At 47.2% G+C, this 16,250-nt stretch overlaps 1 protein-coding gene across 3 annotated transcripts in view; it reads left to right on the top strand.

The window, feature by feature from the left end:
• The window catches only part of LOC139373221 (protein Shroom2-like), a 26,955-nt gene extending 11,074 nt beyond the window's left edge, over positions 1–15,881 (top strand). The window contains exons 1-11 of one of the 3 annotated variants that reach the window (XM_071113459.1): positions 4,746–4,793; positions 5,095–5,205; positions 5,594–5,611; positions 5,704–5,838; positions 6,154–8,773; positions 8,992–9,077; positions 9,582–10,307; positions 11,039–11,629; positions 12,478–12,658; positions 13,570–13,842; positions 14,127–15,881. In XM_071113459.1, coding sequence (XP_070969560.1) covers positions 5,099–5,205; positions 5,594–5,611; positions 5,704–5,838; positions 6,154–8,773; positions 8,992–9,077; positions 9,582–10,307; positions 11,039–11,629; positions 12,478–12,658; positions 13,570–13,842; positions 14,127–14,399 — 5,010 coding nt within the window. In that variant the 5' untranslated portion in view covers positions 4,746–4,793; positions 5,095–5,098 and the 3' untranslated portion in view covers positions 14,400–15,881. Of the gene's footprint in view, positions 1–4,745; positions 4,794–5,094; positions 5,206–5,593; positions 5,612–5,703; positions 5,839–6,153; positions 8,774–8,991; positions 9,078–9,581; positions 10,308–11,038; positions 11,630–12,477; positions 12,659–13,569; positions 13,843–14,126 lie in introns of those variants that run through there. The other 2 variants (XM_071113457.1, XM_071113458.1) reach the window with 2 other exon arrangements.
• Positions 15,882–16,250: the final 369 nt, after the last annotated feature.

Below are 16,250 nucleotides of genomic sequence, written 5' to 3' on the forward strand. Positions count from 1 at the left end.
AGGCATGCAGAGTATTCTTAGGTGAATTCTTTGTGAACCCCCCTGTGGATTTTAGACTTTAACTCTCTCTCACACACAGTGAATTGAATGGGGGGCCAATGATGGATCAACCCTGATTTGATTTAGGCATCCAGTATTGATTATCCTCAATCAGACGTTCACACCTCTGTGTTGTATTCTGCTATTAATGTCATTTAATCTTTCCGGACTCTGGTCTTCCACACTCCCTGCTGCTAACCAGAACAAACAACTGCAGAAAACATGGGATAAGTAGAAGAGGCACAACAACATGCCATCTAGTGGATGAAGTTGCTTTTTTATATGTAATATATATATATTTATATGATTTTTAACAAGTTTTATATGTACTATAAGCCTAGTGAATTCATGTAACTCAAAGTGCTCTATGAAAATCAGAATGGTTTTTATATGGTTTTTATATGTAGTTGAATTTCTCTTTGGGGTTTTTGTGTTCTTATAAACATGTTTTTTCTCTGTTCAAGTGTGTTATAGTATAGTAGGCCACTCTTGAGGCACGTACTTGCATAAAACGGATAAAATAAAAAAAAAATGAACGTGAATCCAATGAAATATGTTAGTAATTTAGTGTAAACTCATGCCTCATGACATCGTACAAGGTCCCTGCTGACTGGCTCCAGCGTCTTAATGCCTGAATCCTATTACAACCTGTAAAGCCACAGGCATGAACTCACTCCGCTTAGAGAGAGGGCAAAGTAGTAAACACTGTTAAAAAAAATATTTTTGAAAAGGTGGGGATTGACTGATTGTACCAGGTAAAATCTTAAGCAAATCCTATATGAACCAGTGTAAAATTATATGCTTTATTTCTGGTGTAGACTCCATAGTTTGTGGAGTATCTGGATAGATGGTCTTTTACTGTATTAACTCTTTTAATGTGTTGTAGATTTAGCCTCCCCCCGCTTGGTGTGGAAAGTGGAACGTTCCATGTTGCCTAGGTGAGTTGACATTGCTAGTTGGGATAGGTTGTCTCACTAGAGCTCATTGTTTTCATCATCTCTGCTTTGGGAAGGCAGTGTAGTCAAATGAGGACAGCCAGGTTCTGGGGGTGGTTGCTGTTTTATCTCCCTTGATATGCCTGGATTGAGAGGGTAGGAATAGGACGTCACTGACGACATCATTTCAGGTATGCTTTTCTCTGTTATTCACTTTAATGGTAAGAGTTATCTAGAAGTAAGACTCACAGGACAAGGAGGACACTGAAACTATCTGCTGTAAAGCTCATCTTTTAGGAGTCTTAGTGTTTCAAAAATCGTCATTTTTGCACAATGACAATTGTCTATATTGCTTTATTATAGCTATGTCACACACTAGCTTTGTCCTCCATCCATGATAAGATTTGAAAACCGGGTTGCTGACAGCCAAAATAAAACAAGCACATCTTTCCAACTTTTCCTCCAACTTTTAATTGAATTGGGCTATGTGGTTAAATGGTCCTTTAGGAGGCATTGTATAGTCAACTTAAACATGTGAGGAGGGAGAAGAAGATCCTATAGTGTTTACTCTGTCAGGCAGGGAGTCGCCCATCCTCAGGCAAAGCCCTGGATTAACACTGAACCATTAACATGACAGTGAGGGCCTCTCTACTCTCCCCTCTACCTCCACTCCCACACAAAGACAAACTGTTCTACTCTAGAGTAAGCATTTGCTCTGAGACAGACGCTTTACATTTTTGGGGTGACTTTATCAGATCTGTGTTAGGACTTATTAGGCCATCAGTTTATTGTTCCAGATGTCTTTGTAGAATGAGGGTAAAGAGGACTGACCGTCGTTCCTCTGCCACATACTATACCCACTTATTTTACAGACTGGTATCTGAACCCTGTAGGAACAGAACGGCATGTAACGTGGGTGTGGAGCCTGATGCTGAGGTCTCCTCTCTGTAACCAGCTGATAAGCCCAGCTGTGATTACGCTTGCACTTTCTATTGTGTTGCTTGTTTCATTCAGCCCCCATTTAAAAAACCAGGCAGCGGGGCTCAGCGGGCCGAGCCATAGCAGGGCACACTGCCTGATTCTGTTTGGGTTGGTTCTTCTGTCCAGCGAGGTGGTGATTCAACAGTTCTACGTCCTTATTAGAGTCACTGGTTTTTCGCTGGTTATCTGAGCCAGTTGAAAAATAGCTCTTCTCTTAGAAATGTTTACTGTTATTTTAAACTGGGATTGATTGTGTCTAGGGACTTGCAGTGTTTGGTTTACATACATCAACCGCCAACCCCCTCGCCATTCTGGAATGTAATGGTGGAATATCTGTCAATGACGCTTGTTCTTCGACTGCAGGACTAAATAATCTCTACGGGTGCTTTTTTCTTTTCCCTCTGTATCGAGTTGCTGTGTTTTCCACCATGACTGATATCATTCAGATAGTGAAGTCAAGTAGTTAGTTATCTTGGCCTTGTCTTTCTGCCGTCAAGGTCATTACGGTGTTCACTAACGAGAGAGCGTACTATTAGTTGTTTTTCTGTATTCTTCTCTCCATTGTCAGCTGACCTATGACTCCGTTAATTAAGTGGAGATCTCGGTCTCGTTGCTACGATACAGCATACTTCCCAACTCCAACTGTGTGTTGTGCATTGGTTGGTTGCCAATTGCCTGTTTTGTAATGCTGTCATCAAATCAGCTTGACAGATTCCTCTGGAATGGGAGCTGTTTAAAACAAATCTTTATGTCCAAGCTAACTGGAATTAATGTCCAAGCTAACTGCAACGTGCCAGGATTCACTGTGTGACTATCGAGTGTGTGTGTGTGCTGACTGACGATGCAAGCAATCTTACTTTTTAAACTCCATGCGAGTTGTTAATGGGCTGTGAGCCAATGAGAGAGCCCCATAGACTGATCTAAAGCAAGGACACTGGGCATGACAATAACCCTGACCCCTCCCCTCCCGAGGTAAATCCCCACAATCCCCTAGGAAATCTCCTATTATATACAACACTGGGAGCAAACACACTTGTTGGAGCCACACCAAGATGGAGTGTCAGTCAGTTTGTGTGTGTAAAGAGTATGGCAGAAGAGCTCTCTGTCTCTGTGTTTGAGATCTCTGTGATTGGACTGATGCAGCAGAAGTTATGGATGTGGAGGATTCCTTTGCACAGATAGCTCCTTTGCCAAAGAAGCTGTAAAATCTGACCAGGGTCTGTAGAAGTGCCTTGTCAATCATTGAAGTGTCTCAAAGGAATGCACTGCGTAGAAAGGCTCTGAGGAGAGGAGCAGTCATTTTCAGCCTGCTTTATCAGTGCTCTCTGAGGCACTGTTATTTGCTGAAAGAGAACTTGACAACAAAAGAGTGCATCTGAAATGCCACAGCGTGATTGATAATTCTTTGGTAAGTTTTCTTTGATTTCTTCTTAAGCTCATTGGACTTCCCTCTCTTTCATCCGTCTCCCTACCTAATGCTCTGTCAACTCCACGCCGAGCGACTTAAAATTTTGTTTCAATAAATCTCTTCTTTCAGTTTGAAATGCTAATTCCCCTCATGTGTATTTACGAAGCTTTCTTCTAGATTTATTCTGTTTTTATCTAAGCCTACAGTCTAGGCTACGCGTTTCACACTTGCTGCCCGCATAGCCTAGATATTCACACCCAATTGGGTCAGTTTCGCTACTGTTGGTTTTTGAATGTCATTTTCACTGAAACCGGAGGAGGATTTTCAAAAACTAGCCCCAACGTCTCCTCCTCCTCCCCTCTGAGTAGCTGTGGCAGTTCAGCTGTAACCCTGACAATAAGGACTCCTGACTAGAATACTATTTGCATTTCTATTGTGAGCTCTGTTAGGGTTCTGTTAGGGCAGCGTACCACTCTCAGGACCACTGACTGACTGGAGGGAAGGAGGTAGTGAGTGCGTGTCGGTGTGCGTGCGTGCCTACGTGGTCCGTCTTTGACGCTCTCTTTCTTTATGCTTCTTATTGAGGAGAGCTTCTCAGGTTGCCCTCTGCCTCCCTCCCATAAATTAGCTTGACTCCATGAACCAAGTGTGTGAGCTTTTGGAAGATTGCCAACGTTGATGTCCCACTTTAGACTGTGCTCCTTTGGGGCTGACTGCAAAGCAAAATACATCTTCACATTCCTTTGGCCCCCATGATGGAATGTAGGAGTCTTGTATCGTAGATCAGAGAGGTTAAGGATTTGAGTGGGTGGGTCTTAGCCTTACGCTTATACAGTATCTGTAGTCCACAATATGTTGCTCTTGTCTAGTCCATTCTGGTCGTTCCAACTGGGTGTGGGTCACAGGGTGAATTAAAACTGAAAATGCCCTGTTGGACCATACATGGGTTGAAATACTATTTGATATCATTTCACATTCTTTATCTGTGCTTGACTGAACTTTCCTGATGCAATGGAACCAATATAATAGTTGTAAAAGTGCAAATGCCACCCATCTGGCACTCCAGGCAGGCTAAAGCAAAAACTAAATGTATTTGAAACCAGGTTTGTGTTGAACAGACGCCAGCTTGCACATAGTGTGAAACCACTGATCTCATCTTTCTAATTGATTCAAAGGCTAAGCCCCCGCCTACACCATGCTGTTTACACTCAAGGGATCTCTCTCTGTCTGTCGCCGTACAGCCATATGGCAGTGGGTTGACCACCAGACAGACCATGTTAAAGGTCATTTCTATTCTGTCTCAGTGTTGTTCTTCTAAATAACAGATATTTCTCACAGATTTCTACTGCAATGGTGGTTTCTTCTTGCGTTTTGAGGACTGATTCATCAAACGTCTTAAGAGTTGACCAAATGAACTACTAATTATTAAGGTCTGTCACCCATGTTACATACCATTCAATGTACAATGAATATAAAACATAAGTCTCTTATTGGCCAGAAGGGGGTGCACAGTTCTCATTGGTCAGTCACTGACATTATACTGAGGATCTTCAGTACTTTGTAGCTCAGTTGGAAAACCAGTATGGAGAAAAAAAAAGTGTGCTCACTATTGTAAGTCGCTCTAGATAAGAGCCTCTGCTAAATTACTAAAATGTTAAATGATATTGACTAGGGATTTGTTTTAGGATTTTGACAATATTGTATGTTGTTCCTCCTCTGCTGCATGCCCAGGAAAATGAAAATGGTGGATATTGCCTCACAGACCACCATGCCATCAGAATCAGAAACTGACAAACATGTGGCCAGGAACTTTCTCACCAAGATATTACGAAGTTCTATGAGGTATTGTGGAATAGCAACCTCCTCCAGTACACTGGCAAACCCAAACCGATCCTTCAGTGGTCCCTTGTGACCTTCAATGTTTGAACCCAATCCCATTCTGTTGTTGATGTCACCCATTGCATCCCAGCTTCCTACATTAGGTGGCGTAGAGTACTGTAGTTGTCTGTGGTGCTTGTCTATGTGTCAGGTTTGTTCGGTGAAAACTTCACATTGTATCTCATCTGTCCAGGTCTATATTTCATTGTTTTGGTTCATATCTTCTACACAATGAATGTAAAACAACAACTTTTCAACATCAGATTATTTTTTTTTTTTGTAGTAGTAGTTTCTTCATTTTTTTTCTACTGAATGACATATTTTTGTTACCTCTCTCCGACATGCATTTCAGGAAGAACCGCTTCAAGGGGTGAGACTGAAATGAGAAAGAATTGTTTGTCTGTTACCTTCTGTTTTGAATTGCATTTCAATAACATGCTTTCCTTAACCTTCTCTCTGTAGGAGGAATGAACCAGTCTCCCGGCCCCATTCATGGCACTCCTCCAAGTTTACAGAAGACCACCCCGAACCCACAGAGAGTCACAACGAGCCTCCACCTGCACCCCCACCTGTGTGGCAGGTCAAACATGAAGTCAGGTGAGCTGCTGGAAGAATCTATGACCTCCTTCTAGTGTCATTGTTACTCAGACACTGCCCGTTAGGGTCATCACAGTTCATAGAGAATTTGTCTGAGTGACATTCAGAGAGTTTATGGTTACTCCATCTCGTCAGAGGTAGGGGCAGCCATTATTCTCATGGGGTTCTCATCTCCGGTCATTATATACAAAAATGTAAAAGTAGGTCAGTTATCAAAGAACAAAACACAGAATAAATGGCTAATAATACCTAATATAAATCTAATTTAGCTACTGCTAACCAGATTATCAACACAATGTCTTGTTTTATTTCTAGTGCATCCACAAAAGACCTTTCCAGCTGCGGGGACCACGACTCGAATCTACGCCAGTTATCCAGCCAGTTCAGCTCCGTGGGGAATATGGAGAGAGTAGAGCGCCCCTCACACCCCTTCCAACCAGGATGCCTCTCCCCCAGCAGGTACCACCGCAGCGCTGAGCCTCTCTCTGGGGGTGGAGGGTCTGGTGGGAAGAGAGAATCGGCCTTCAGTTGCCTCTCCTCCACCAGCCCTCCCCCGGAGCCTGCTCTGGCCCTCGCCAACACTGACACTGCTGCAACTGAGAGCAGCATGTTCCATAAGGGGGTCCAGACTCAGACCAGTGAGGATGGAAGGCCGGGTGAGCAGCGCCACAGCCGGTACCTCCAGCGGCCCCAAGGGGACGGAGGCTCAGAGAGCCCCAGGACAGTCCCAGAGGAGCATCCTGGCTCCCGCTACTCTAGTTCAGGCTCTGGCAGATCGCACATAGGCCCTGTGTGGCATGTCCCAGAGAGGAGGAGGGTAGCAGCGCCCCCCTCTCCTCCTCCTCCTCCCCTGCGCAGTGACAGCTTTGCTGTCACCAAGGTGTACCCTGCCTACACAGAGGGGCCTGGAGCTCCACCACACGGGCAGATGAAGGCCCAGGACAGGTTGGCAGAGGCCCCAGAGAACAGCAGCTACAGAGGCCGGGGCAACCATATCTCTCACGATGAGAACGGTGTAGACCCTAGGTGCAGTTACAACCCTCCACCTTGCAAGAAAGACTTCCTCCACCCAAACATAGCAGCAGGAGCACCTGACTACAACCACAACCAGCTCAGCAACCCAAACAAACTGTCCTCTGTGTCTAGCCAGGACGTGAGACAGAGTCAGTCTCCCTTCACTTGCCTGCCCAACCACCAGCGGCAGTATAGCGACGAAAGCACTTTCTACCTGCAGACCAGATCCGCCCCACATCCACCGAAGCCGCAGAGCGTCGGTAGCTACTACCACAGCCTCCAGGAGCTCCCTACCAACTGCACTAACAGCAGGAACCACGTGAGGTCCTCCACCACGTCCCTGTCCACCTCGACCATCGACCAGAACTATGACTGCGGAGGACACATCCGGTACTACTGCATCACAACCAAGCAGCCAGCCCAGCCAGAGACTCATGTTAGACAGAGCAAATCAGAGGTCTGGAGATCTGACATGGAGCTAGCTAAGGGCTCCAACGACAGGGGCTCCACAAGTTCCTCCCACAAGACCAACAAGGTCAAGTATCCTCCTAATCCTCAGCCTGCTTACACCAACAGCAAGGAGCGGAACGGAAATTTCCAACCGGCCAATGTTCTGCTTTACGGCCACACCGCCTCTAATTCCCTATCCTCATCTGCTAAACCTACCACTGAGGAGAATGAGAGGAAGAGTGAGGGCCAGAGACCTACAGAGGCCCAGCTTAGAAGTTCTTACTCTCCCAGTCCGCCCAAGGACCACAAGGTGGCACCACTGAGAGAAGACCCTTGGGTCTCTCAGGAGAACCATAAGATCTCTTCTCAAAAGACACCCATGCTCCACAGTCTGGCTCAGGAGAGTAGAAGCCTAGCCCAGGAGATTAGGAGCCCAATGCTTCATTCTCTAGCCCAGGAGAGTAAGAGCCTGGTGGAGAACAATCACCCTGCTACGGCACAACCACCACCATCCAACGGCGGGGGAGAAGCCAACCACGCCCTACAGGAGGCTTTAACGGACAACACGGCAACGGGCAAACTGGCGAGACGCAGCGACCGATACGCCACCACCCTCCGCAACGAGATCCAGCTAAAGAGGGCCCAGCTGCAGAAAAGCCGGAGTGCTGCCACCCTGACCTGCCCCAGCGAGACGGAGGAGCCAGAGGAAGAGGAGACAGACCCGGGGGGGTGGAAGTCCACCTCCTCCACCTCCTCTGATGGCTCCTTTTCCACGTCCTACAAGGACCACCTCAAAGAGGCGCAGGCGAGGGTCCTCCAGGCCACGTCCTTTAGGAGGAGAGACCTAGAACCTCCCGGGTCAGGGTCGGAGGCTCCGTTAACCAAACCCAACTCACACATAGTCTCCCGCATTGGCAGCCGCAAGCGTTTCCCTCTGAACAAGAGGGTCCACTCGTTCTCCGAGCCAGACAAGATCAACAAGCTCGGAGTGGAGGGTGAGGGAGAACATCCTGTTGGAACAGCACGGTCATTTATAGACCGGCGGAAGTTCTTTGAAATGGCTGCTAAACCTTCCTTCTGCAGACCCATCTCAACCATCCACAAGTCAGGCCAGCAGAGCTCCAGCACCACCTCTGGCACTTTGGAGCGCGGAGAGGGCAAGGCCAGAGGGAGAGCCCACTCAGGCGAAACTGAGGAGGGCTGGAGGCCAGGCCTTGCCAATGAGACTTCCAGTGACCACCACCCAGACCCCCTCAGCCCCGCAGGCAGACAGGCCCTACTGGAGCAGCAGAGGCTGGGGACCTTCGCTGAGTACCAGGTCACCTGGAACATGCAGAGGAAGGCTTCAGACACAAAGCCCCAGGGGAGGTACCACTCTGCTGACAACATCCTGGACCAGGGTACAGAGGAGACGCCTGTCTGTGTCCATGAGAGGTCCAGATCGTCTCCCTCACAAGACTTCCACACACAGGTGAGCGTTTCCATCAAATGGTTCTTAGTGTAGCGGTAGTGAAGGGATCTGCGTGACTTCCTTTGACATTAGCACAGACATGCATGAGTTTGTTTTATAGATATCAAAGTCCATGTTGTCTAAACATTAAACCAGCTGGCCAGAGTGCTGTTTTAAAAGAAGGTTATATTGTGCCAGCTATATTAAGGCAATTCAGTGTGTTCTTCATCTCCTTTCAGAAGATCCCTATGCCATGGAGAGAGACTGTTGAAAACCCGTATCTGGATCACAGACGGGTCCAGCAAGGAGGCAGTTACACCGCCAGGTGAGCATTCCACATTATTCACAGTTTCTGTGCTCAGATCGGTTATAACCTATCCACCTGTTGTTGGAACACATTTCAAGGTGATAGTTACCTGTTGGCGGTGCAGTAACACACACCCGCATGTACATGAGTGTGTACTACAGTTTAATACCAATAGCAGTTTGAATTAGGGCAGGTGGGGAGCATGCCAGTTCAGCCCAGGTGTAGTTATTAGGGTTTGGGAGGTCAAGCTACAGCTAAAAGTGTTAGCCTGAAACAGGATTGGTTATCACAGTCAACTCAGGTCTCCGGTTATAAACACACTCGCTGCATCCTGGGTGTTATTACAGAGATTCGTTTTTTTTTATTTTTTAAATGTAAATATTTTTTTCCACAGTATATGCTGGATTTGTGAAAATAAAAATTAATAAATCAATTCAGAAAGGACTCTGCTCCTCATTTCAGTTGAATATGTACTTAGTGTGAGTATGTTGATGTCTTATAGTTTCCTCTTCTGTTTGGCAGAGGGCAGAGCGAGAGCAGAGGGCAGCCAGCCCAGCTCCACCACTTCCCACAGCCTCCACAACCGTCTATTCCAAGACTGACCGACACAGAGCCACACAGCAGCAGAGACGTGGCCACCCCCACCCCCCTCCCTCTCCCCTCCGAACACAGATACAAACGTGACTCTGCGAACCCCGCCCACAACCTCCCCGCTCTCCCCCCGTACCCCTCCAATCACACCCACAGCTCTGTGTCTGAGCAACCACTACCACCTCCAACGCCCGCTCCCAAGCCCCAGAATACAGGCCTCATCATCATGCCACATTGGCCTCTCCTAGGCCTGGAAACCTCCTCAACCACATCCTCCTCCTACGGACTGTCTCCCCAGGAATTCCTGCCTGGCCCTTGCACCCATCAGGCTGAACCATCATCCAGCAGCAGCTGCTCCTCCCATGGCACAGAGCTGGATCCTGCCCCAAACCAAGCCTGCTCCTTGGGCTCCACCCAGCTCCCCTCTCCCTCCCCTCGGAGAACCGCTGGACTGGGCACGGAGGAGGGAGCAGCTGATTCAACACTAGAGCCGCCACCCTCCCCCTCTTCCCACTCTCCTTTTTTCTCCTACCAGCCTGCCAGTCTGACGGTTCCCTCCTCAGGTGGGACTAGTTCTCCCTCTCCTCATTTTGCTCCACAGAGGTTGACGGACCAGCCCCCTGTCTCTGTGTCTATGCAGGATGAAGCCCAGAGCAGGTAAGCGCTAAGCAGCTTAACTGGCGTTCTTATGCCCGTCTCCTCAGCTCCCCCTCAAACTACTGTACAGCCTTACGTAACTAACTGGGGATTGTTGTCCTGTGTTGTGTTGCTTTACTTACAGTAAGCCTTGTCCGAGCCAGCACGGCCCCTAGTTGCAGGAGCCTATTTCCTGATTCTGTAGCGTGAGGCAGCTCGATTTGAAGTCTCGTTTCTTTATCGTAGTAGCAGCACATTGATAGAGGAGGCCATGGAAGATTGTTTGGAATTACATGGTGTGATGCGCCACAGACCAGAATGCAATGGTTTAGTTTTCCTATGATCCATTTCCCAATGATTTGGTTTCAGCTGCTCAGCATTGGGGCTCATGTAGTATTTTTGCCACAGTAGCCAGTACTGTAATTTTATTTGGTCATATGATTGACTGACTGCATGACCTTTCAGTCGACGGCGCCGTTCCATCCCTCTAATTATCATTGACTCAACCTGTCCACTGTCAGACAGTAACATGGACTGTAAGCTTGTATATGGTAGATGTGGTTAATGTGACTCACTCCTGACATAAAATCCTATTTCAGTTTCAGTAAACTGAGCTGTAAAGTAGACTAAAGGTTAAAGAATGTGTTCATAACATTATTTGTGTCATTTTTATGTGACAACATTCCACACATTTTTCTCACAATACATTGGTTAACTGTAAGTTATGACTAGCTACTGTTTTCTCTATACAGGCCAGAGAACAGGACCAATGCTGTGATGGAGATGAGCAGTGTAGGGAAGAAGGTCCCTGTTAAAATCGTCCATGCTGAGAGCACCACAGAGAGGGAGAGCCGCCAGTACCTGCTGCACAGTGAGAAAAATAGGGCCCCTGGAGTTTCAGAGGGGCCCGACCTTCCCCCGCCCCTACCGACCAGCCTGCCCTCCCCTGAGCCGCAGCCCTACTCCCTGTTCCGTGCCTACACCCCCTACACACGCCATGGGCCCCAGAGTCCCCCCAGGGACCCAACCCTCACTGTAGCCCCAGAAGAGGCCCTGTCCCCTGGGCAGTCTCAGACCAACGGCCCCTCCGGTACCTCCACCATGGGTCCCCAGCAGCCTCAGAAGAGTAACTCGGAGGAGGATGTGAAGAGAGAGGAGCTGGCCAGAGACATCATGGACAAGGATAAGTCCCTGGTAGACATCTTGGACCAGAGTAAGATGAAGACCACCATGGATCTGATGGAGGGGATCTTCCCCCAGGGGGAGCAGATCTTGGATGGGGGGCACCAGAGGAGGAAAGTCTCCCCCAAACAGGGATTGCCGCCCAGGGGAATGGATGACCGGTGAGCTGACTGGGAATGGGATCTGCCTGTCCAGAATTATAACATTTATGAACAAATGAACTGGGCATTTACTGGTAGTCATAACATAATCTAGATAATCACACATCGTTTTTTGTGTTGTTTACGTTTTTATCAGACTGACTTCCTCTCCCACTTCAGAGGTATTTGTTCAGATGAGTTAAATAAAACACATTATGGGGTGTTAATGTTTCTTCCCATTGAGAGGATGAGTAGAGGGAAATGTATTCATGACAAAAACACATTAGTCCAATTATAAACACTGATCAACCCATAGACTGTGGCTGTCTTAACATGGATGCCCCCTGTTGGCAATATATTGAATCACAGACTACAACTGAATACAATGGAGGAGCATAAACCTTCCATTTTACCTGCAATTTGAACCGGCCTCTCTGCGATCTTAGAAGTGTAGGAGTTGCTCTGGCCCATCGATACTGAGCGATCACCTCCTGCATTTCACGTGACATCCTATTGCCTGCTTTCTTCTCAATAGTATTGCACTACATAGGGAATATACAGTACTAATAACCAGAATTAAAAACCAGGTAGTTTGGGTCCTGGATGCTGACTGGCTAAAACAGCATTCCAGATGTGTGTGCATATCAGATAATAATGACGCAAAACAACTTATATTTATGTTGGTAACCGGTTTATAATAGCAATAAGGCATCTCTGGAGTATATGGCCAATATACCACGGCTAAGGGCTGTATCCAGGCACTCCGCTTCGTGCTGTGCTTAAGAACAACCCTTATATTGGCCATATACACACATCCTTGGGCCTTATTGGTTAAAGAACCCTCTGCTTTCTGTCTCTATCCCTTCCAGGAGAGAGGAGGAGGGCATGTCTGCTGCCACAGGGTCCCTGGTGACCAGCTCCTCTTACTACAGCACATCTGCCCCCAAGGCTGAGCTGCTCAACAAGATGAAGGACATGCAGGAGGACGAGCTGGAGGAGCTGGAGCAAGACTCGGAGGACGAACTGGACATCAACCTGGCCAGCAAGAAGGTACAGAGACACAGCGTAGTATACTGACCCTTTAAAACCACTTTCTCCAACCCTGTTCCTGGAGAACTAGCCTCCTGTAGGTTTTTGCTCCAACCCTGTTCCTGGAGAGCTAGCCTCCTGTAGGTTTTTGCTCCAACCCTGTTCCTGGAGAGCTAGCCTCCTGTAGGTTTTTGCTCCAACCCTGTTCCTGGAGAACTAGCCTCCTGTAGGTTTTTGCTCCAACCCTATTCCTGGAGAGCTAGCCTCCTGTAGGTTTTTGCTCCAACCCTGTTCCTGGAGAACTAGCCTCCTGTAGGGTTTTGCTCCAACCCTATTCCTGGAGAGCTAGCCTCCTGTAGGTTTTTGCTCCAACCCTGTTCCTGGAGAACTAGCCTCCTGTAGGTTTTTGCTCCAACCCTGTTCCTGGAGAGCTACCCTCCTGTAGGTTTTTACGCCAACCCCCGTTGTAACTAACCTGATTCAGCTCATCAACAAGCTAATTATGGAATCGGGTCCGCTAGATTAGGGTTGGAGTAGGAACTTACAGGATGGTGTCTCTCCAGGAACAAGGTTGAAGAGCCCTACTCTAAAACAACACATTTCACTGCACCCATCTGGTGTATGTGACAATGAAACATTGTTATTATTTATTATTACTGACTGTTTCATGCCATATCTATCACTGATCATCAATCCAGCTCCCGGAGAGTCACAGGACTGCAGCTTCTCCCCAAGTTCAGCGTCGTCATACCCGATTCCACTGATCTTCAACACTTTGATTAGCTGCATGTGGTTCACTGCTGAGCCAAGGCAAAAACCTGCCGTTCTGCAGCTCTCCGGGATTAAGGAATAGTTCCTCAAGTACGATTCAGTTTGTGAAATGGCTCTCTCCAATGTCATCCCCTTGTCTGTCCCTGTCTTTCTCCCCACAGCAAGAGCTGATTGACAGCCTGGGTAAGAAGCTGCAGGTGCTACGCGAGGCCAGGGAGAGCCTTCAAGAGGATGTCCACGACAACAACTCTCTGGGGGACGAGGTGGAGGCCGTGGTGCAGAAGGTCTGCAAGCCCAACGAGCTGGACAAGTTCAGGATGTTCGTGGGAGATCTGGACAAGGTGGTCAGTTTGCTGCTGTCCCTGTCTGGCCGACTGGCAAGGGTGGAGAACGCTCTCAACAGTCTGGAGGAAGACACTACACCAGAAGAGAAGGTAGGGGCTAGGGTGGAAGTTAAGTCACTCCCCGCGCTGCTTGTGAGGCAGAATTAGATGGTTAACACTCGTCCTCATTAGCTCAGAGCTATAGTGGTATTACACACCAGACTAAAGGGATGTTTGCATTTACCAACTTACAATATTCATGTTCAACATTCATTGATGTGTGTACTGTAAATGAATCAGGAAGGTTTTCGACTGCTTCCATCACAACTGCTTCCCTGCATTTGTTAGTATCCCTCTTACTGATCTGTACCCTCTGTTTGCCCTCTCTCTCTCAGCGTACCCTGTCAGAGAAGAGGAAGTTGTTGATCAGACAACACGAAGACGCCAAAGAGCTCAAGGAGAACCTTGACCGGCGGGAGCGCCTGGTTTACAGCATCATGGCTGCTCACCTCAGCCACGAGAGCCTGGCAGACTACCAGCACTTTGTCAAGATGAAGTCAGCCCTCATCATCGAGCAGCGCAAGCTGGAAGACAAGATCAAACTGGGAGAGGAGCAGCTGAAATGTCTGCTGGATAGTTTATTGTTGGAGCAAAGGCTGCTGTTCTGACGATGCTTAGTGCAATCCGAGATGCTTGGGACGTCCCTAACCCCAACCCTTACCCTGACCTTAACCCTCACCTAACCTTTACCTTTCAACTTCAATAGGGTGACATCAGAGTTGGGACGTTCCAAGGATCTCGTTTAGACTTTTCCTTCTGACAATGGCCACACAGCGGTGATGTGGTGTACTGACACAGACTGGCCACTAGAGAGCCTCAGAGAGGCGCTGTTGGATTTGGATATGATGGATTTTCTGTGTGCTTTCTGTTGTAGTTGACTGACTTCTTGAAGCCTGTTACATTTCAGGTCCACAGTACAGACAGGAGCTGTTTTTCTGTGCTGAAGAAACACCCTGTTTCTGGATTTAAAGTAGCTCCTTAGAAGAAATTCATTAAGATCGATGAAACTTGCTTTGCTAAATGTGTTTGGTTCAGGGATGTTGGTGAGGCCTCATGGTGAGGGCTATGCTCTCAAATGATTCTCAAGACGAGGCGGAGCGTCTCCGTTTAATATAATGCGTGATGGAACATGTTTTTTTTTTTAGTAATTTATTGTAGCCGTTTAAATATTTACAGGTGACTTGACATTTCAGGTAAACTCACCCATAAACCTACGTTCTAGTTAATTACTATACAAATGATACATATTCTCATTGTGAAGTATAGGTTTTATATTTAGATCATTAACAGGGTTTTTCCTCAATGGGACAGTGCTGGTTTGGGTCAGAATTCTAAAGTTATTTTCATATTTGCCCAACAGTACATATCATACTACACACACCACTAATAGCTACAACACAGATGTGTATGTTTTCAACCAATGTTGTTCTTAGCCCCCACTACCCATACATTAGTATGGTATTTCTTGACAATGTTTATTTTACACTCATGTGCTGGGTCTTTTTTTATTTAATCCAAAAGTATAAAAAGGTAATTAAACATTTGAAATCCGTTGTGAGCAGCAGGTACAGAGGCGAGCCGGGAACAGGAGGATTGCCCATTCGAGCCCCGGGTCCGGCAAGAAAAAATCTGTCAGGAAGTGAGCTGGCAACCGGAGGGTTCCTGGTATCAAATCCTAGATGCCATTGCATGCCATTGTGCCCTTGAGCAAGGCACTTAACCCCCCCCCCCCCCCCCCCCCCCCCACACACACACACACAACAACAGGTGCCCAGTGTGTTAGACCCCTGCCCCTCTCCAAAACATGTATGTGTATTTTGAATGGCAGTTTCTTTCTTTTGGAAGAGTTGGGTTAAAAGCAGAAGGTGCGATTTGACCAACAAAGGGATCTTAAAATCAAAGATTGAATTAGCACTTTATCGTCCCAGAATTCCTCTGTTTAGGGACCCATCTCAACCTGACGTTGTGCCTGGGCGTCTGCCACTGTGAACACTAAAGGATTTGTATGTCCATGCTTTGTATAACCATACATACATACATGCATTGTACTCTCACATCAATTTGAAGACAATAAACATTATGACTCTTGACGGTCTTGGTATTTGTGACCTTATTACCCAACTGGCCAGTGGCTGTAACGACAATGACTAAGCTAAGAAATGGCAGGGTTTTAAGTGTGGCCTGATTGTAGGATCGGTTAATTAGCCCCGCCTTCCCTTTCCTCTTTCTGGTGAATAGCAATAGAGGAGTCAATCATTCACAGAGATGTTATGACTGTGACTTTATATGTAGTACAAGCTGAGGAAGCGTCGGTCTTGTTTACATCGATACGAACACAGGACGATTGATGGCCGGTCCGGCACACTGACTGCTGATCTGTAGCTCTCACCACTACTAACCTGTCAGAACTAAGAGGTAATGTGTTGTTTTGTCCGATATAAGTTTGTATTTTGATTTTT

Source organism: Oncorhynchus clarkii, chromosome 18 (genome assembly GCF_045791955.1).
Source record: "Oncorhynchus clarkii lewisi isolate Uvic-CL-2024 chromosome 18, UVic_Ocla_1.0, whole genome shotgun sequence".
Lineage (NCBI taxonomy): Eukaryota > Metazoa > Chordata > Actinopteri > Salmoniformes > Salmonidae > Oncorhynchus > Oncorhynchus clarkii.